Source organism: Solea solea, chromosome 3 (assembly GCF_958295425.1).
Source record: "Solea solea chromosome 3, fSolSol10.1, whole genome shotgun sequence".
In the NCBI taxonomy this organism is placed as follows: Eukaryota; Metazoa; Chordata; class Actinopteri; order Pleuronectiformes; family Soleidae; genus Solea; species Solea solea.
Window position 1 is genome coordinate 6,642,754 of NC_081136.1, and position 22,084 is coordinate 6,664,837.

The window sequence follows — 22,084 nt, forward strand, 5'->3', positions numbered from 1 at the left end:
TGAAGCGGCACTTTTTAACAAACCTTTCAGCACCGTGACACTAGCAGGTTAGCAGGTGACCCGGGATCATGTAAATCTGCGGACGGCCCATAATAATAATAATGATGATAATAATACTACTGGGTGTAGTTACTCGACCTGAAAGCATGTTGTAAACACAACAAAAGCTCTTTACGAATCCATTTTATTTCCAAGTAAAACGTAAAATGTAATCTTGATATTATTCTGTAATGATCAGGATCGGCAGTTTCACGGGTGAACAGGGTTCACCGAGTTAAATTTACGACGATTTAAGCTCCTAAAAGCACCAAATGTAATTTAATACCAGTCCTTCTGTCAAACTGTGAGGAACGGTGAAAACCAGCAGGATGATATAATATTAAACTAACTCGATCGGCAGCACATAACAGACGAAATAAGTGATGAAACGATTAATGTTATAAACCAACATTTTTGCTTAAAAGCACAAGGGTTTAGTGAATATACTACCTGTAATTGTGTCATAATAGGTGTATATTCGCCTTAGAATAAACCTTTTAAATCTATTTTTCAGGGTTCCCATGGGTCCTTAAAAGGTTGTGAATTTGCAAAAAAATATTCAAGGCCCTTGAAAGTTTTTGAAAATAGCCCAAAGTCCTTCAATTTTGTTGATATATTAGCTCAATGTCTACCTTGTTTGATACGACGCCACCTACTGTTTCATGGCCTGCTTTGCTTGATGTGCGTAGACTAGGACTACGGAGAAGAAACGTCGTATTAACTTAAATTGTAAAAATAAAGCTTTTCAATGACTCTCGCTCTAAAGTTTTATATTTAATTTTATAAAAATGTTGTGTAGTGCTCATAGGACACATATTTATCAATTATTTTGGTGTTTTTATGTATTAAATGCGAAATAGCTTTTGTGTGCTTCTTATTTTTTTTTATTTGTGTGTAAAGTGTTATTGCTCGTGTATATTATTGTTGATAAATAAAAGTTACAACTCTTGGTTTGTTGCAGCAGTGTTTCACAAAACAAAATAATTGAAACTTAAGGCAGGGACAATTTGCCAACATGAATATTTGAACCCAACAAATCTAAAACGATTGAACTCATGAAAACAAAACTTTTTCTTCAATATCACTATTCAGTTACTGCATTTAGACACCAGTTGCTTTTCAGTACATCTCACTGGTTACTGGCTCCATCTTTAGAAAAGGGCCGCAGCAACAACGTCTGACTCAGTTCAGAGCAAACACTTCAAAAGTCCCAAGGCTTTCAACGTATTGACGACTTCAAAATACGACAAGCTGAAAGAATTGGCTCCTCAAACACCTGAGGAGAAATGAATGTTGCGTTTGCAGAAAATGTTGAAAATGCAAATGCAATTGTGAGAAGGAAAAGGCGATTAAATGGCATTTTGGCCTTGCAGCGGCTAAATACGCTCAATTCGGGAATTCATCGTTCTCCTGTAGCCTTAGATATTCCGTCTGAAGATCTGAATAATTGACGTATCTGTAAAACAGGCCACAGATTAATGGAGCGAAAAGTAGCTTTTAGTAGCAGCTCAGGACCTTTTGTCAAATAGTTTATGATTCATTATAAAAAATATCAAATGTGTTCTATTACTGGGCACGGGGGGGGGTCTGACAGTGTGTGTGTGTGTGTGACCTCCTGCTCCACTGGTAATTCATCACACACACTGTGTTTAGACTGGAAACCGTTTCCATGTGAAATGGGCCTCTTCTGACCCGGCTCTTAAATGACACCATTTAAAAACATCACATAATGGAAACAACATGCTAATGTTGTGAGAGATAATGTCTCAAATGTGACGCGTGACCATCATTACAGACATTTTTCTTTTATATTTCTCTTTTATACCTGATTTTAGTTCGAAATTTCAACAGACAAAGAGTGACTCAGCGCTGGAAACACACACTATAGCTGAGTGTGATTTTCCCAAGCCCAAGTTGGAAGCCTTTTTTATTAAAAATTTAAAGCCTGAAGACATTGAAGGAGTCCCAGAGCAAAAGTGAGGCTCATGAGTGAAGGAGCAGATGAAGAGGAGGTGATTTCACCGCAGGCAGCAAAACTGGAAACAACACTCACCTTTGACCCGAGGAAGCTTTTACTCTTCTTCGGGTCAGAGAAGTTGGACGTCAGCGAGCTGTTGGGAAGTGTAGGCAGCTTCAGGTGCTGGCCGAACAGCGAGGTGGAGCCTTCCTGCATTACCATCACCTACCAGAAGAGACAGCGACAAACCAACAGGATCAGAGACTTTTACTCCATTTTACAGGTACAAAGTGTGTCGTCTTATCCTTTAAATCCACTTTAAATAATCCCATAATAGAAGAATACGACTCCAGTTGCTTGGAAATTCTGTATGTTGACGTGAAACTAGAAAAAAAAAAATGTTTTCCTAAACTCCAAAGTCCATAGAGTCGAGCTACAACTTAAGAAGACGACTGTGACAAAAACATGGCAACATTTAGGCTGGGCCATTTTTTTTGGACTGAGGAGGAGACCAATTTCATGCTCCATCAGCTTAATTAATAAGATATTTCAAAGTTAACCCTTACAATATGTAGAATTTAGGCTGCTTTTTTCTGTCACTGTGTTAACATGTATATACAGAGGCTATAAGAATAAATGTGCAATATAGAGTACCTCTTTAGCTCAAATATCACTACTCACAGAAAGCAATATAAAGACGAAAAAACACATTTTGTAACGCCTGCAGATGTGACCTATAAACACACACACACACCCATCCAGGATATCCATAAAAGTTGTTGAGTATCAATCCCACTGCGATTCACCAATTTTATCTGTGGCACAGAGCCACGTGAGCGCCAAAAGGTTAATAGATGTTGTGCTCCACGCGTTAACAACTAGCTGCAATCTAAACTAGCAAGCCTACAGGGGGCGCTTCGACACACTTCATCTAATCAATCTAGTCCCCACTAGTGCTTGTATACAGGGACAAGGGCAGTGCGTTTTCAGCAAAAACGGCGATAAATCCCACTGCACGTCGACTCAGCATGTATTCTGAGAAGACTTGTTTTGTTTTTGCTGGAACATCATGAGTCATGACAAGACTGGAACAATGGCCAGAATACTCAAGTTAAGAAAACACAGCTGCCTCAGTGACAGTAAATGTCCCAGACACAATATGAAACCACTGGTATCATTACATGAGCAGCTGAAGACCATTTATGTTCAAAAAAAAAAAATTCTGGTCATCTTTACAGAAGGAACGCACAACACCAAACACATGATGGAAATCTTACTTTTGAGTCTTCTGAACTTCGTTTGTGAGGATCCCGTTGCTGTGGAAAACAATGACACAGAGGGAGAGAAATGTGTTTAATAATGAATCATCTATGATTTAATTCAATAAAATGTAAAAAACAAACAAACACAAAGGTGACGGTACCTCATAGAACCACACCTGATAAAATATCTTGTATGCAATACCAACTTGCTCTTGATTTTCCAGCATGACACACAGTAGTTTTTTAACCACTGCTGCCTCCATCAGTGAATTAAAATGTGTTATTTGGTGACTTTGGAGTTTAAACCTTTGTTCTGGTTTACCCAAGTGACACAAACTTACCAAACGAGGCAGCAGTAGACCCCACAACTCCTGTGTCCCCATGAACTAAAATGGCACATTTTGTGAACGGACTTTGGTGTGGGGAATCAGCGGTTGGCAAAACATGAAAAACGTCAGTTTCCGGTTGGAAAAGGACATCCAACAGCGAGATGGAGTGGCGGACATAATTCCCAAGACACCTAGTGTCAATTTTATATGATAAGCCCTTTATTAAGTGGTTAAAATCAGTTTTCCTAGTGTCCCTACCTTACAAAAGAAATAGTAGAATTGAGTGGAGCGTTTCAGACTTTTTAAGCTGCTTAAATATGATTATTTTCTGGTTTCTTATATAACAAAGAAATCATTAAAGCTGAATAATTTTGGCATTTGAGAACATCATCATTTCCAAGTTTGAAAAACACAGATCAACCTTTCTATGGACCAAACGATATTACGAAATATTACGAATATTTTCATTATCGATTAATTGAGTGAGTTGCAGTGCTACCCTGCTGGCCCGCCAAGTTTTCACCGTCAGATTAACCAGATTAACCAAAAAGAAACACCATTCATTATTATCAAATGTGATCACGGACCATTCAGTGATGACTCTCGTGCTGACAAAGGAGAGCGTGAGTTGCGACATGAGGCTAAGACAGAGGGCGCGGGGCAAAGTAAATAGAGAGCACTTAGCTGCAGCTATAAAACCTCCAGACTACAGGGGTTCCTCTGGCCAAGAGCCAACGTACTGATTACAGCCGACAGTGGAGGAAGCAGCTGAAGGTAAACCGATGCCAATTTATCACAAGTGAAACGAGCGCCGAGAGCCGAGGTCAGCTGATTTACTGCGCGCGCTGCCACATTTACAGCCATTCAGTGGGATTTTTTGTTGCATTGTGTTGGAAGACAACAACTCGGCCGGCTTGTTCTGAGGAGAGCAGATAAGACGGGTGGTTAGGTTACACCGCTAACACTGACAGAGTGACATTTGGCATATGTGGTCACTTTTTCCTTCTCTACAGCTGCTGCTGCTGCTGCTGCTGCTGCAACAAAGAAGGCTCCTCCTTTCATGCCTGTAAGAATCAAATGTGACTTTGCCATTTTGAGAGAATGGCACAGCGAGTCCTTTCCCGACAAGTTTTTAATGAATAATCAAGTCTGTATTATTTTAAGTTGTCATTAAATCTCACCAGAAAATAGACCATTCAAAGCCCGATGTGTTTTACTCCGCAGAGCTCCACCGAAATTCAGAAAAACTAATAAAAAAAACATCAATGGGCCACACTGCACTGTTTTGACTTCATCCCACATACACCACGCTGCTGCCAGAAATAATTACTGGAGCACTGAATGTGGATTTTTCTGTTTTCTATTACTGGACCTTGTTTTTAAGACTGGAGAAAGAAATGTTTTTCCTCAACCCTGTATTTTTTTATGAAGGGAAGATCAATGGGTTTGTGGATAATGCAGCGATTCCCACTGGGATTAATAGTTAAATATAATATTTTGATATTTTCTTGAACTCTTGCAATCTTAAAATTGTGCCCGTAAAAGCCACATACGAAACCCATATATTTTGGAACCGTTTCTAAAACTCTTTTCTCTTCTCGAGACACAGAGTTATACATCACTGCTTCTGGAGCACTGTTCTCACAGAACTATTGTTCAAGGGATGGTTCAGTTCTTCTGAAGTGAGGCTGTTTGAGGTACTGACACACAGTCAGCACTGAATACTCTGTGTGAACCCCCCGCCCCCCCCCTCTTGACACCAGGTAACAGATTAACACCACTTAACAAACAGTTCACTAATAAAAGTCTCCTCCTTCATCTTCACCAATCTATTAAACCGTTACACAGCCTTTTAGGACCATAAATCTAAGTTTGTGTTGCTCACCAAATTCCATACAGAAAACTAGCCATTTTACACCATGACAACACTGGAGTTGTTGATCTACTGCTGCCTCCATGAGAAGGTTCAAATAAGTTATTTTGTTACTTCTGCATTTAAAATCCTTTCATTGTATTTACCCGAGTGACAAAAACTTAACATAAGAGGAAACAGTGGACCAGGAGCTCATGTGTCCACACAAGCTTAAAAATGCTGTTTTTCTCTATGGACTTTGGTGTAGGGGAATGAGTGGCTTACAAAAGCAACACAAACGTACGTTTCCAATTGTAAAAAGCTGTTTAATGTTGAGATAAAAGGAGTGAACATGAAGTGAAGATAATAATCAGACATAGATTTAATCAGGTGAGTTGTTTTCTCCCCCTTGTTTTTGTGATAGAAGCCATGTTTTCACTGAGAGAGAGAGAGAATCTGCCCGTCTTATGCGGGTTTTCAATTCAATCCGTCTTGGTTGAATGAACCTGAAATCACTTTCCAGCTATTTAAACTCAGTGACCACCGGATTTAAACAGACAGCAGATCTATGGAACAGGTCTCAGTAAAAAAGTATAAATGTAAAGTAGAGTGTTTCTGGAAATACAGCACTGACCTCCAACCCTCGCATAACAGAGATAAAAGGCGTTTCTTCCTGCAAAACGTGTCTGTGCTGCGTTAAGAAATGTCACTCAGACCGCCCACCCCTCTGCACACCTACCCCTCCGGCTTTCAGCAGCTTCCTACGAAACTCCTCTGTTGGGTTGTTGAAGGTGAGCTTCTCACAGCGGAGGTGATTGACAGGCGGGTGGCCGTCCAGGTGGAGGAACAGGTCGTAGTCAAAGCGAACTTTCTTGGGTTCTTCCTGAGGAAAAGTGGTGATTCACCCAGAGAGGAAGAGGGAGAGAGAGAGGGAGAGAGAGAGAGAGAGAGAGAGAGAGAGAGAGAAAGAGAAGATCAAATTCAGTTTATAAAAAGGTTTATTTCACACTTCAACCACAGTGTTCCTTCCTGGTTTCCGCCATAGAAACTTCATCTGCTTCTCCAAAATGACTCACAAACACTTGATAAATGAACACGAGCAGAGCTGGAGGTCATCTGGATTAAACCGGGGTCCTAACATATTTTCAAGCTACCTCTGGAAAAATGTTTATGCATTTTCAGGGAATGCTCTGCACATTTTCAAAGGCATGCATTGTCGGACAGCGTTAAACCTGCAGTGCAGTTTTGTGTTTTTACTGATTATTAATTTGTTTACTAAAAGAAACATCATCAAATTGTGATCATTAGTTGATCTGTTTGGGTGGATTTTTGTAAACAAAAAGACGATTTCCTGGCTTCTTTGTTGCTCAGTGACAATAAACTCAGTGCATTTTGTTTTGTGGATGGACAATTTTCACCCTTTTGTGACATTTAATAGACCAAACAATAAAGTGGTTAATTGCAAAACAAAAATAATCATTAGTGGCAGCCCCATTATCAGCTGGAGAGAATAGTGATCGATGCAAATGATCAGTTTCTGCAGTGTCTGCTCACTCGCGCTTCTGCTCCCGCTGAGAGATGAGACTCATATCTGCAGACCGCTAAGTTTACAAGAATTGTGTTAACTCTGCGTGCGCATGCTTTCAAAACACTCTAGTTTAATGATGAGACATCAGGCACACTGGGTAAAAAAATCTAAGTTTAAATCCATGTTTAAATAAAGCAAATAAACACGATATAGTGCCGAGCCTCTCAACACCCAGAAGTAATAAAAAAGGAAACTCTGAAGGCTTTATATAGCCTCTCATGATATACTGTGATATTGCCCGGGCCATAGTCAACAGTCACATCTCGTTCTCTCACATTCACTCGACAAACGTGACGTCAAAGTGACTGAAGCGTCACGGAACTGTCTCACTGTGCACGATTCAGGAAGAATGGAAATTCGGAGGAATCGATGCCGACCCGCTGCCGACTGCCTTCTCCAATCAATCAGTGAAGAACTAAGAAAACAATGAGTCCATTTCATCCCCCCATACTTATACACATTTATTAATATCTACCAAAAACTATGGTTTTGGGGTCTGGCGACAGTTTAAAACCCACCGTCAGGGCATCAAAGGTCCACACGTCTCGTTCAATAAATCAACTCAAAAGCTAAAATCTCACTTAAGCAGGGCAATGATTATATTTCATAGTTAATCAGTTGACTATTTTCTTGATAAACTGATTAAACTTTGTTTTTAGGGATGTACAATATCAGTTAGATCACCCGATATGACTAATGTTGAAAAAAGTAGGCTGAATAAGCGGCGACCTCCTCAACAAAATCACAAATCTGTATTACTGTATGACATTTGAGCAGATCTGCGAAGATTGTTTTCGTCAGTGAGTAGAATATGACGTGCATACACGCAGAGGTCAGGACAATATTTAATCTAAAATTTGACACAGTTTGGCCTTGAGGAATACTGTGTCTCGCCCTCAAATTTGGATTAATTGTTCAGCCATAATTCATATCGCGCTTCCTCTAGTCTTAATGTCATAACTGGTCGAGAACCGGGGTTTCTCTTCTCTCTATCACATTGTAAAGGTCTTTCTGTGTACACTGCCTTGAGATAATGTGTGTTGTGATTTGGACGCTGTACAAATAAATTAAATTGCTTTTAACCACAGTTTTTGCCATTATGAAACGGCCTTTTCATACAGAGCATCTTCCACCACAAATCTCTCTTTCAAACCCAGTCACGCGGTGCCAGGAGCAACGCGGGGCAAAGCGTCTTGCCCAAGGACACGTCAGCATTTCAGTCGAGCAGAGCCCAAGAACAAACCCGCAACCTTCAACTCTCTCTGCCACTTCGTACCCTTTTTTTTCATACAAAGTCTGTGGCATAGAAATCACCTGAGGGCTGAGGGCGCACACGCGCGTCTTTGTGTGTAACAAGCAGAAAGAAGTGAAGAAACACAATAACATGTACCTTGTTTTTGAAGTAAACTTCAATAGGCAAGATGAAGCCTGCGTATCCGGACTCCTCCACTTTGTACGGCGGATCCTTGCACACTGAAAAAGGGAGGGAGAGGAAGTTTGCCGTTAAAAAAAAAGGGAGACTCGTTGACCTTCAGCACAAGGTGAGTGAGCAGCGTGGTGAAAAGAGGAGTCTGCGCTCATTTGGGTTAGTTGTGGAGAGTACAAAGAGGTCGCCTTCACCACATCACTGCTGTGTGGGCAGCAGCAGTGGAGGCCGCGGGAGGACAAACCCATTATTAATGTAATTATCACGTTCTCAAATGGTTTTAACAGGGAAACAACACTCACTTATAATGGTGTGTGTGAACGCTAACAGTTTTTTTTGCCTAGTTATCAGTGAATGTACGATTTAAAAGAATAGCTCAGGTTTTCATGTGATACAGTCGCCAACTAGGGTGAACAGTGCACATTTTCTGACTGGAAAATTAAGTTTTGTTTTGCTCCTGCACCAAACTCCATAGAGAAAATGACCAATTTTACATTATGCCACACGGGAGGTTCTGTGTCTACTGTTGTCTCCGTTGATAGGATACAGTGTGTTATATTGTGTTATATTAGGGCTTTATTTTCATAATTGATATATCCGTCTGTAATTCTCTCAATTAATCGGTCCATAAAATGTCAGAAAATAGAAATTATGATGTTCTTAAATGTCTTGTATTGTTCGCAAACCAAAAAAAAGTTGTCATTAAATTTAGTATTTGATGAATTATCACTTAATTGGGTAATTGTTTCAGCCCTAATTGTGATACGGCAGTTTGAAGCCCTTCAATTGGATTTACCTATACATGACAACACCAGGCAGCAGTAAACCAGAAACTCCTGTGCCCTAATGAGTGAAAAATGCTGATTTTCTACATGGACCTTTTTGCAGAGGAGTTTACAAAGCAACACATGCTACAAATTGCTGTCTAGTTTGCAAGATAAAGTGGCAAACGTATTCTCAGAATAGCATCCATTTAAGGTATTGTAGATGTATTTTTTTTAGGTCAGTCTTTTGTTAAGTGGCTAAACTCAGTTTTCCATTGTGTCCCCACTGGCAGATGTGTGTGTAACTGAAAGTTTGCCTGCAGGTCTTATGATGGCTCTGGGCACACCGGGTGCACACACACACACACAGACACACAGACACAGACACAGACACACACACAGCGCAGTCAGCTCTTTGCAAGACGCTGAATAAATGTCAGTACCTAATACAGCCACATAACAAAAACCCCTGAATTATCCCGTTTACTTTCGAGCTCCATTCTCCTGAGAGCTCATTAAATCCTGTCTCCATTGCGTCCGCTCAGGTATCGATACAAAAAAGGAAAAGAAAAAAAACTAAACAAAAACAACAACTGGCGTAAATTAGAAACCAGAGCCTTTAAAAACGTATGAATCCAGCCAGCTGATGACAAGGTGAGGCCCACTCCCTCACGTCCTCCCCCACCTCCAACCCCATGGCCTTTCATAAAGACAAACAAGCACCAGTCGAGCTCAGGAGTTCCTCTCTGGAGGTGTGTGTGTGTGTGTGTGTGTTTGTCAGCTTCCATCCCTGTGGACCCTGCACACAAAAAAAGCACCAATTAGGCCCATGTATGTGTTTACTGGAAGAAAAGCTCTCCGCTAGGCTTCAAGTCGCACGTTGTTTAGATGATCCTTCAGCGGGAAAAAAATCCCCGAAATCACAACGAAGGTGGCCGCACTCCATTATTTTCATGGCTGTACTGCATGCATGGATGACAATGTAAGATGTGATAAGGCTGCAAAGTGAAAAATACTCTTTTTTTCTCTCCCATGTTTTTACTGAATCAATTGAGAGAAAAGTGGAGCTGGTAGCCTTATTTGTTTTGATTTTATTTTTCCACGATTGAAGGGTTAAAAGAATGACTTAGTAGCGACAGATGTGACAGAAGTGCCCCCTCACAGGTGCTTTACTTTCACACGTTTTTAAACACTGCACATGAACACCTAAACCTAAACGTGGTCAGTGACTAATTCATAAACGGCACAATGAGGCTCAGAAGGAACGTCAAAACAAATAAAACAAATTTGTTAGACAAACACTCTTTAAGTAGGCATTTAATAAGGTAGATTCAGTATTATAAAGGCCTCCAATATAATGAAATTGGATTTTGTTAGTAAATATCACAGCTATTTTTAGATACTGCAGTATTATCGTCCAGCCCAAGTACACTGTAGAGGTAAACTTAAGTGTTAAACTGAAATAAAGTGCCATAAAGGATCCGCATTGCACAGCACAGCTATAGTAGTGCTATTGCTTACTACAAATTAGTAAATAAAGCAGAGGTGGGGGGGGGGGGGGGTTGTTGTTGTCTTAATCTAATGAAGCAGCAGCCTGTGATGAATCAAGTAGTTTTTTGGCAAGAACAACGTCCCAGTGGCAAAGAGAACAGCGCAGTAAAAGGTGGATTTGTAGAAAATCAATATAAACATAGACGGAGCCGTTTCTTCTACCACCATTACACTGTTCAATTAATTTTAACATTTTAAACAAGTGCGTTTAAGACACAGACAAAAAAAACGTATTTTAGTGCCATGTACTCGACAGGTAGCCAAAGATCTTATAAGGTCAAATAAGAAATGCAGAGGGTGGAAAACCACAGAGTAAAATGTCACGGCTGCCAGCTTGGCTCCGGTGATGAAGGAGACCATGGAAACATCTTGAGTTATCCTCAGACTTTGGCATCAGTCTAGTCATTACTGTGCTTTCCTGTTTCACTTTAAAGCCCCCCCCCCCATGAAGCAGCAGTGATTGATGGCTCAGCTGACTACTCCGAGGTCGACATCACCACTGGGGCCGAGCCATCCAAAACCCAATACCGCTGAACAAATATTATGGGTTAGAGTTAATTGTGCGAGCGGGTCAGGTTCAATTACAGCCGACTCAAAGAGCCCATTCACCAACACCACCTTTATATAAACCTGAGGTGGAGCAGGAGATGAGCTGAACCCAAGCCTCGGCATGGAAGGGAAAATTCACACTATAAACTCTCCGCATGTGCTGCGACGTTTTGCTTATTGGCATGGATACACGGGCAGACATGATGTCATGCTGAGATATTTTCACTGCAGCTTAAGCCTGAACAATAGAGCGCTGCAAGAATGAGTCCTTAAACCAGGGGTGTCCAAACTTCTTTCCCCCCCCACCCAAGAGAGGCCAGATTTGACAATGGAAAAATACCCCAGGGCCAACTCGCCTTCCTGTACCTCTTGAGACCACAATTTGTAAGAACCGTAATTCTTTGGAATATATGCAAACACACATCCTCCAACCCCCACCATTGCTGCTCCCATTAATACTTCACAAATGCCAGTTTTCATAATTTTAGTAATAATTTTCACAATTGTTACGTCATTAACAATGCTGCTAGCATGAGAACGAAATAAACACTGCCTGAACAGGTGCAGTCGCTGCTACAAATGCCATTACCAAAGTAATTTGTAACATAACATGGTAGGAAACCTTACACAGGGTTCCCACACCAAAAGGACCAAAATTCAAAGACTAAAATGTGCTGACACAGCTTAAGATGGGAGGGCAACTTGTAAGAGCCGCTTCGCCCCATGGCGTCCACTTTTATTGATTTGCAGCATGAGCTGCATCAGGACAAGTGATTGTCCTTGGGATCTTGGTCAAAGTCAGTCTTTGTCATTTTCTTTGGTGAGACAAGAGATCTTGGAATTTTCACTACTCGCTCAGCGTCCTGCTCTGTAATCTCACATCAATGGCGGAGAGACACAGTGGGACAGTGTCCACAACACCGCTAGTAATTACTACTCGACGTTTGCTCTGCGTAGGCCTAGTCTACGTACGTCAAGCAATGCAGGGCATGAAACAGTAGGTGGCGTCGTAACAAACAAGGGAGACGTTTAGCTAAATATCAACAAAACTTCTTTCTTGCACAAAATTCAAGCATTTTAAATGACCCATGTCTATTTATTTCAAAAACCTTATTTTGGGTATCGGAAAGAACTTCTCCTAGAGCTTTACCTCGATCAACTTCAAATTTCATCAAACTTATCAGCAACTTTGTCTCGCCAAAAACCACAAAACTGAAACCCCCCACCATTCGCAAGGGGGCACGAGGACCCGTTCCTAACTGCTTACGATCCTAGCTCGATTTGTCCCTGCAGTCACTGTCACATGACCTGGTAGGAAACCTTACAAGCTCCCCCTGCTGGATCCTTAAAAGGGAACTACTTCAAATGATCTATGATACTGCAGCATGAATTCCCAGTTTACCTCCAACGTTCCAAATAATCCATTCTGTGCATTATTGCCTGGTAAAAAAAAACAAGTTGAGTGGTGAATACAGTATTGATACTGGGTAAAAAATATACTGTGAAGACGAGGCTGGAATGTGTGTTGGAACAGAAAAGTTAGGTCAGGTAACAGTTAAGATGAGAGAACAATAGTCAAGTCTCCTGCAGACACTGGATAAAGGGAGTAATCTTGAAAAGAAAGTCAGGGAAGCATCTTGGCAGCGGTTCAGGAGTTCAGGTTGAAAAGGATACCAGTATCCGAAGGAGCGTCTGAGAGGCAGAGATGCACAATGCAACCACTGACCTGTAACTGAACATGTGCCAGTGGCCAGCGAAGCTTTCAAAGAGTGACATGGCCGCGTTGTTTATTAACGTGGCCTTGGTTTAAACCGAGATGCCAATCACAGAACAATGCCAGTCACTACTTATTTGCCCTTTCTCCACAGACTGGTTTGTAATGAGGCCAGACCCAACAGCAGGTCGGGCCACAAAACAAAAGACAAGACAGGAGCGTAAAAATATGAGCTCCAACACGAGCTCCTTCAGTTCACTGATTTACTGTTAATGCCACGGCTCCTTCATTCCTAAGGCCGCTATTCATCTCAAACATCAGCCTAGAAATAAATGCCAGGGGCGGCAAGAATCCACATATACTATGAAAACCACAGACAAGTTTCGATTTCAGCTGTAAAGTGCCTAACTCAGTATATGTGCTGGTAGTAACTTTTATTAACAGCCAGATTTAATGGACTTTTAGTCGCTTTACTTATTCCACCCTCACCGTTAACACCACTGCCTAGAGGAAGCTTTAAAGCTGCATTGATGGATATTTTTATATTAACAAGGATCTAAAAGATCATATGTAAAATGAAAAGCCAAAAGAATGCTAATGTTGCACTTTGTCTGCTGGAATTAGAGAGGAGCAACTGTTTGCCAACACATTCCACACAGAATCTTTATTACACAATCAGCCAGACATGCAAAAACCTGAGTATTAGGAATTGATCCGTCGATTGGCAGAAAAAGAAACGGATTCATTATGTAACGCTGCAGTTTTCTCCAGAGTGTACCTTCACTGCATCTCTGTGCACTTAATGGGGAATTTAACAGTCCATTCTGAGCACCTCTCCAGATTTTGTGTGGGGCTGCAACCATTAATCAAACATTAATGTACTTGTAAATTAATTATTTGACAACCGACTGTGATTTCGCTTTAATGAATGCTAATATGTTCTGGTTTATTGGCTCCACTCTGGAAGTAAACTGAATACAAAAACAGGCCATTTTGGAAATGTTTCAACATGTAATGACAAACAAAATCACAACCAGATTAACCAGTAACGCAAATAATTATTCGTGGCGGACCCCAACATTGATATACAGTGGGTATTTACAAATGTTCTGCTGAATTATGCTCTAATTTTGTTAATCGGTGAGAGCCAAAGTCAAGGGTGAGCTCTCACAGCGTTCAGTCAATACGTGAACACTTGCTTTTAGTCGACTACTACAGTATTGCCCTTTGTATGCATTAATAATGAGCACTGCTGCTGAAATTTCACATGGCCCATTAATATTGATGAGGAAGACAACTTGCACAGCTGACTAGTGCGATGCTGGTATCAAGAGGAGGAGGATGCAAACACACAACCTCAAACAAACACACACACACACATACAGTGGCAGAACGTGCACAACACGTGCAGCCGCTGACCAAACCGCTCTGAGACAACAGAACACAGCAGACCAGCGGTCACAGAGACCAGAACTAAAGTTTCTCACAGTCCATCAGAGACAAATGGTTATTGGTTAATCCCGCGAGGCTACACATTAACACCGCTGTGAAACCTACGGTGTTGCTGCTCTAATACTGCACATTTCACATTAATTACCGAGGGTGGGTGTGGGTACTTAAACCGATAGAAACCTGCGCTGCCAAAAATTAATGACGTCTGCTGGGAATACTATTGGAGCGCTTTGCAATCATTAACACCTGTGTCAGGATGGCAGCCTGCGAGGACCGGGATGTGATTAAAAGTGTCTTGATTTGTTTGGTGGAGACCAAATCTGCACCAGAGTTAGTTTTTAAGGATTTAAATATTAAAATTAAAATTAAAATAGGCCAAGACCCCAAATACTGAGAGGTTTGCTCTACTTATGCCAACACAACAACCAACTTTGCTTTATTATGCTAAATGTTTTCTCTATTAAGTTAAAATTCCTTATGTAATTATTAAGATTATGAAGTGAGAACATTTTTAACGCTTGCCTAAAATGAAAATAAAATAAAATGAAAGCTTGGAATTGTCAAATTTGTCCCACCCTTTCATGATTTAGGCGGTCACTCCACTATAATTAAGCCACAAGGTAAAACACTAAGTTAGAGAAAAAATGCATTATTAAGAGATATGTAAAATACTTCAGTAAACTATCACGCGTGACAAAAAAGAGGAAACATCTGAGCTTGACTTTGTTCTTCCACCAATTCCAGTTCTACATTAGCTGAGATGGTGAACTGAACATGCCCGCAGACTCATGCCAGGTCTAGTTTGATGTCCAAAACAAGACACAAGATGCAGTACAAAAATATGACTGAATTTAGAGGAAAAATTTATTCATTTACCAGGCACTGACTGTCTTTGATTTGTGGATATTTTTACCAAGTTCGCCTGTCACATACAGAATGACAAGCCCAGCAGGGGACTGTGTCTAAGACGTGTTCATAACAGCAGGAGAATGTCCGACACATTCAGGTGAGGGGTGGCAGAACAATCGCCCACTCACTCACAGTGAATTATCAGAAGCTGTGTTATTATTTAGAGATTTCACAAGTTCCTGAAAATGTCCTGCCTTTAGCGGCTCAAGTCAAGTTTCTTTGCAAAGTCTGTGCCGAACGTACAGCGGTAAACCAGATACAGTTCAGCCAAGGGCCAGTGGATTGAAAACAGTAGCACACACTCTGCCCCACTGTAAGAGGAAACCACTATTGTGTGTGTGTGTTGTACTCCGAAAAACAGCACAGGGCTGTAGCTTTCCAGAAGCAAGTCACAACCCTATACACTATGATTATATGCAATGTAATAAAACGTTGAATAGTCATGATACGAGCCTCTGTGATAATGTCAGGTGGTGATTAGCAGCTCAGTGGGGATGAAGCGTCTGGTTGAGTGAGCGCAGTCCCTTCGAAACAACCTCACACTTCAGTTTTCTCCACCGTCCTGCAGGAACTTCCCTGACCCCAATGACCCCGCACTAATCAACGAACAACAAAGGCCCTCCAAAACAAGTAGGGGCCAAGATTCATCTTCTGAGATTAAAGGCCAGGACGCAAGAAACATCAGAGTTTGCGTTGTAGGCCAGAGGAGGACCAACAGGTGGCCGGCCTGGGGCAGTTCAGGGTTGAGCAAGGGTCAAGAGAGAGACATGCACTCCTCACATCTCATCATGTAAAGCAGCTTTGATTTGGTTGAGCAGGGGGATTCTTCTCCCTCAGTCCCACCAGAGCCCAACAACAGAAAGAAACAAGACGATACATACAAGACCACAAGGGGTAGGTGTTGTTTCAGAACATTCCGACAGACATTTGGGATAACAGTATTTATGATAATTAAAAAAAACAAAAAAAAAAACGGTACAATGTTACCCTGAACACATCACCTAGATTATCTTTCCAGATTCTTTGGCATCCACCAAATCTGTACCATAATATAATAAGTTTACCATAGAAAGACTTCCAATAGGAAAGTGGTGTTAATGTCACTTTGTAAACTGCTCAGTCCACCACACCACAGTCCACTGAGAAAAAAAACACATTGATTTTAGCTCATAGAGTGGTTGAGCCATAGGTCACTAGGTTACTAATGGCGCATTTCCACTACACAGTTCCAGCACGGCTGAACAGCTTGACTTGGAACTTTTTTTTTTTGCTTTTCCAGTAGGGATAATATCTGGTACTGGTTTTTAGTACCTGCTCTGACGAGGTTCCAAGTGAGCTGGGTTACAGCTGATACTATATGTGACGTTAAGAGGGTCGGCACTGTAAGAGTCATGAGTGCGACATCCGACACAGGAATCAAACTGAACAAACTGTAGATCAGTTAAAAAAAAAAAAAAAAATCCTGAAGACATGCTGGAACTGTATCCTGGAAAAGTGTTTTGTGAATTCAGACAAGCTTATCTCTAGTTTGAGCTAGTTACGCCCATTTGTTTGTTGTTGTCAAGACAACACATTGTGGTCACCACAGCAGCTAAGCCGTTTATATATCATGATCAGCTTTTTCTATCACTTAAAAATGTGACATAGTGCAGGCCGAATGAACACCATATGCACATCCTGGACTACAACCACAGGTGTACACACCCACCTCATGGGACCAAACACAGATGGCGTGGAAAACCATGAAATCATGGTGGTAAACAGCACCTCAGTGGCATGAGATGATGCTACCAGCCTTCACAACCTTCCTGAGGAACTGGCATTCTGTTTTTTTTTTGTTTTCTTTTTTACAATAAAGTTAAATGTATATGATTTAGTCATAGTCTGCTGATAATCAAATCACAAAACCAACACCAAACTGAGAAGTCCACTTCCATGCAGTGGCTTGTTGCATTCAAGAACTGGAGCAAGCAAATATGAAACCCATCAAACAGTCAGAGTAGATTTGAGACGAACCGGCATTGGCATCATAAAACATCTTGCCTTTCCTTTTCACGTGTTGTCAGATTACAGCAGAGTAGCACTATGTCGAGGGAAACAAAGAGGGAAAAGGTTTTAATGAGGATGATGCTTAACCCGTAGTGCTTATGCGGCACAGATCTGTGCCACAGACGCACCGCACCCTTGGTAAATTGCTGTGGGAATAATACACAACTCCTTATATGGACATCCTGGGTGTGTGTGTGTGTTTATAGGTCATTTCCATATTTGTGTTTCTTATAATTTCATCAGATTGCCATGGCTGTGCTGGGAAAAAAAAGGATAGCAGCCTCTGTGTTCTAAGGGTTAAATACAACAGTGAAACTGTTTTTCTTGGGTGTTGTTCTTTCTTGTGGAAATTGATTTCTTTTTCTCCACTGTCACAAAGTGTTACTCACTATTCCTCCTGATGGAGTTCTCCCGTATATTGTAAAGTCTTGAAATATTATGTGAAACACAGTTCCTTTACAGTTATTCACAAAGAATGAGCGTGCAGGTTTGTTTTGATAATTTGTCGTCTATGGCGTGGAAGTACTTGGACACACTTTTTTTTTTCCTGTTGCTTTCACGTGATGATTGTTTGCTCAGCAGGCTTCACTGAATCATCCATTTTCACAACAAAAACATCAAAACATCTTATATTTCTGATGTGCCAAGAGGGCATTCAGAACGGAGGGGAAGGCCACGCTGTGTTGAGAGCTCCTGAACCACGAGATAATCACTTCAGACAGTCTGATTCTAGGCTGCGACTAGTGAACTCAAACCGTTTTTCTAAGGTTTGAGTTTGAACCTTTCTGCACATCGGCTTCTTATTAGCGGCTACATTGACATAAAAAGCATCTGTGATGAGCTAATGCCCCACTCTATTGAGTACACGCCACAGTAAAGTACCATCAAACATATCAAATTGTGACTTTTCCCACAGTGAAAATAGTAGAGCAAAAACTTTGATGCTTGCCTTTTTGTCCTACGTTCCTCGAGGCAGACCATCTCCTTTCCCCACCTCCAAATTACTCTTATTGTCAGCTAACCACTAAACTGTGTGTGGGCATAGGTGGCTAGAAACTGGATCCACCTGGACCAGCCTTTGGTTGGGACTAGTTTGTTCCTCCTCCACATGTGCTGCCTCGGAGCCAACAGCTGGGGCTCAGACCTCACATGCACAGGCATGCTAGCGAGGGAAGCGTATCACTGTACAGCTGCGCTAAATCTGCCACACTGTTGATTTAACTAACTACACTTGGAACCTTCACAGGGGCCGATGAAAGGGTTATGTCACCAATCTGATTTTTTTTATTAATAATAATAATAATAATAATAATAAAAAAAAGGCTGTGTTTTCAGGCAATTTTCACTTGGATCGTGAGACTTCCTGCATGCAGAGCGGATGGAATTCTTCACAATATGACCAATTAAAAAAAAAAGGCTGGATATTGGATTACACACACACACACAGTCCATTTCCAATTTGATTTGATGTTGCTTTAGTTATGGTTATTTCAGTAACAAGACCAATTTTGCGTGGATATCAAAGAGAATTCTTCTCTCCGTCTTTAAAACTTAGAAATTAAATGGTGCCTTCAGTGGACGAACCTCTTCTGGTTCAGCCATGGTTTATGTCCACTATTCTCTAGGCGTGGGAATCACAGGATATCTCACAATACAATACGCAAAACCTAATATCAAGATACAAAGATTCTGTGATAATCAATATATTGGAAGACAATCACGTCGCAATATCCGTCTGACTGAAGAAAACAATAAGTGAAAGTCTATGTATTAAATGTGGACGGAGCATCTCTTAGCGTAGCTTTCTCCGACATTGTCCCGTTGTAAACTCCCTCTTCTTCGGCCAGGTAACTTCCACACAAGTTTCCGTCATTTATTTGAGCAGCGCCACCACAAGGAGACATCAAGTGACGACACGCCGGGCGAGTAAAACTTTAGAGCGCCTGAATTTGGTAATTAAAATATCAAGGAGGACAATATGACATCAAATTGATATATTGATGGTGGATTATAGTGCGAAAATAGATGTTTAAAGTTGGTTACTCTGCTGAAAATCACTGAAATAAAAGTATATGAATCAAATTCCACCTCCAGCCAGTGAAAGGTGAGCATATACGACTCATTATCTTCTATTACCAGCTGAACTTGTGGGTTTTGGATCGTCTTCTCCAACCATTTTATAGACATATTTGTGCAAGGTTGTTCACAAAAAAACGGTGGGATTTGTTTGAATTTGATTGACCGATTCATTCTTCAACAAAAGAAGATCCAACCACCTCATTTCATATTGGCACAGCACCAGTAAAATAATCTGTGACATTTCCATTTTGAAATGTCAGTTGTGACACTCGTGGTCTGATACAGCAGGTGTGAGGCAGATAAAAGCTTTTTACATTTGAGTACCTGTCTTTTCTGGGGAACATTTCTCTGAAATGGGAAATTATCACACTGGGTGAAAACAATTTGTCTCGCACATGAATAAACTATGACAACCTGAGTTACAGCGGTCGGTGTCGAACATTTTACGTTTTCTCCCTTTAGCAAATGCCGCTGTGGCTGAACAAAGAAACACCGAGATGCAAAACGGGAAAATCAAACGAGGGGGGAAAATCACAGTTTTTACTTGGAATTTTCAATAACATGCACAATAATATTTCTCCTTTGTGTCGAAACTGGCCTTGAGACGCATGGCATCATTCACTTATTCACAAATGGCTTCATTCCAGCTCCCCCCTCAGCCCACAAGTGATAAAGCCGTGGCCACGCTGGATGCGTGAGCAGTGCATCGGCATCTTAAAACATCTCGCTAATTTTTGTGCATGTGTTGATCAGATTGGAGCAGCCACACTGTATGTATGAGCTGTTTTTCGACAATTTTCTCTGCTTGAATTACCCAGATCAACTAGAAACTGGTCATTTATCACAGTTTCAGTGTCTTCATCTGTCAACTTTGTTTTTGTTTCTTGACTCCATTCATTCAAACAAAGCTTTTATTTTGAAATATTTGCAGGACCGACAGACGCACAGCTTCGAGTTTTGGTATTTAGAGTACATAAACATAAAAACTTATATTATTTATGACCATTTTCAAAGGGAGAGGCTAAGTAAAACTTGCGCAGACATCTGCTGTCGCTCAGGTGTAAGCAGGTTTTGCTGCAAACACAGCAGACATACCAAGTCCTGTCTTTATTATACAATTCACCATCAGTGCAGTTTGTGGGAGAATTCATGAAACTCGAGTTTACCGTTACGTTTTAAAGTTAAAAGGGCATTCGGGTGATGCTAATGCAGGAAGATCAGAGCAGTCGTGACGAGTAGCTGATGCTAAGAGTGAAGCCGTTTGAAGTTTGGCAGGAGCTTATGCTGCACTCAAGTCATATCAGAGTTATTGTGATGATGGGTCTCAGACTTTTATAGACTTTTCAGTGTTTTTCTCCCCCCTTTCTGTGATGGAACATGCTTGTCAAACACTGCAGATAAGTAAACTAGCATTTCCTGTGTCCCCATGAGCAAAAAAAACATTTCTCTATGGACTTTGGTGCAGGAGAGTGAAGATATCAATGGTTCTTGGTGCAGGGGGCATGCATCAAACAGACAGCGGTAATTATGCGTCGGTACCTTTTTCAACCATTCTTCAAGGATCACTTTAAAATTTCACCCAGATTATTAGTTTTTCCCATTCCAGGAGTTCCAGATGGTGTTACTTAAGGTAAACAGTTTAATCTTTGAGCTCCATTTAAACAGAGCCCATTGCTCCTCCTGACTGAAATCTTCCAGCTACGGTGTCAATAAAAAGACAAATGTTTTATGGCAGGACCAAGTGAGAAAGGAGAGCAAGGGCTGCCAGCAGACAGCCCATATAAAGCAGGCTTCAATAAACCACTTCCTCCATCGTCCTTTCATTGACTGAACAGAGGGAAAACCGGCATTTACAGCTCAGTTCCTGTTATTTGGTGGTGGCTGCCCCGTCTATCTGTGCCTCCTCCTCCTCCTCCTCCTCCTTCACCATCCTTTCATGCCAACAGCAGCAACAGCAGCAGCAGCTTTTCATGGCTTTTGCTTTCTTTGTGTTCCACCAAGACAAGTAGGTATGATTACGGAGGAATCGTAAAACAATTACTGGCAAATTCCGACAGCTCTTTGATTTTGGCCAGACCCTGGAATAAAGTGGGGGAGGGGGGGGTGGCATCTTGGGGACCTTTAAACAGCAAGTCAGGTATTTCCAGTTTCCAATGCAACACAAACAGCCTCACATTTGGTCCCCGACAGCAGAAAATGCTCCAACATACTTAAGCCGCAGCTGCCAGATCACAGATTCCTGCAGACATTCTTAGGGACGGCCCAAAAGGAAAACGAGACTAGGTGAATCCGCAAGTGTTTTGGGAACCAGAGTGAGAAAATCTCAAAATACTTGATGTCATAATCCTACCTCTCTTGAATTCAACATCACTTATCTTTTTGTAATTGTACACATTATAATGTATACTTACTTGCTAGCAGGGACGCACGATATTGGACTTTCTGCCGATATCCAATAAGCCGATATAATGCTTGGGCTCAATAACATACACTGGTACAGATTGGCCGATACCGATGTCTTGCCCAATAATATCGTGCATCCCTACTTGCTACAGCACCACATA

General features: G+C 41.2%; 1 protein-coding gene across 2 annotated transcripts in view; it reads right to left on the reverse strand.

Moving 5' to 3' along the window:
* The window catches only part of mllt3 (MLLT3 super elongation complex subunit), a 49,008-nt gene that overhangs the window by 19,873 nt on the left and 7,051 nt on the right, over positions 1 to 22,084 (reverse strand). For both annotated transcript variants that reach the window (XM_058624894.1, XM_058624893.1), the window contains exons 3-6: positions 8,418 to 8,500; positions 6,179 to 6,322; positions 3,274 to 3,312; positions 2,093 to 2,221 (exon numbers count right to left, since the gene is read on the reverse strand). In XM_058624894.1, the coding sequence (XP_058480877.1) occupies positions 2,093 to 2,221; positions 3,274 to 3,312; positions 6,179 to 6,322; positions 8,418 to 8,500 (395 nt within the window). The remainder of the gene's footprint in view (positions 1 to 2,092; positions 2,222 to 3,273; positions 3,313 to 6,178; positions 6,323 to 8,417; positions 8,501 to 22,084) is intronic.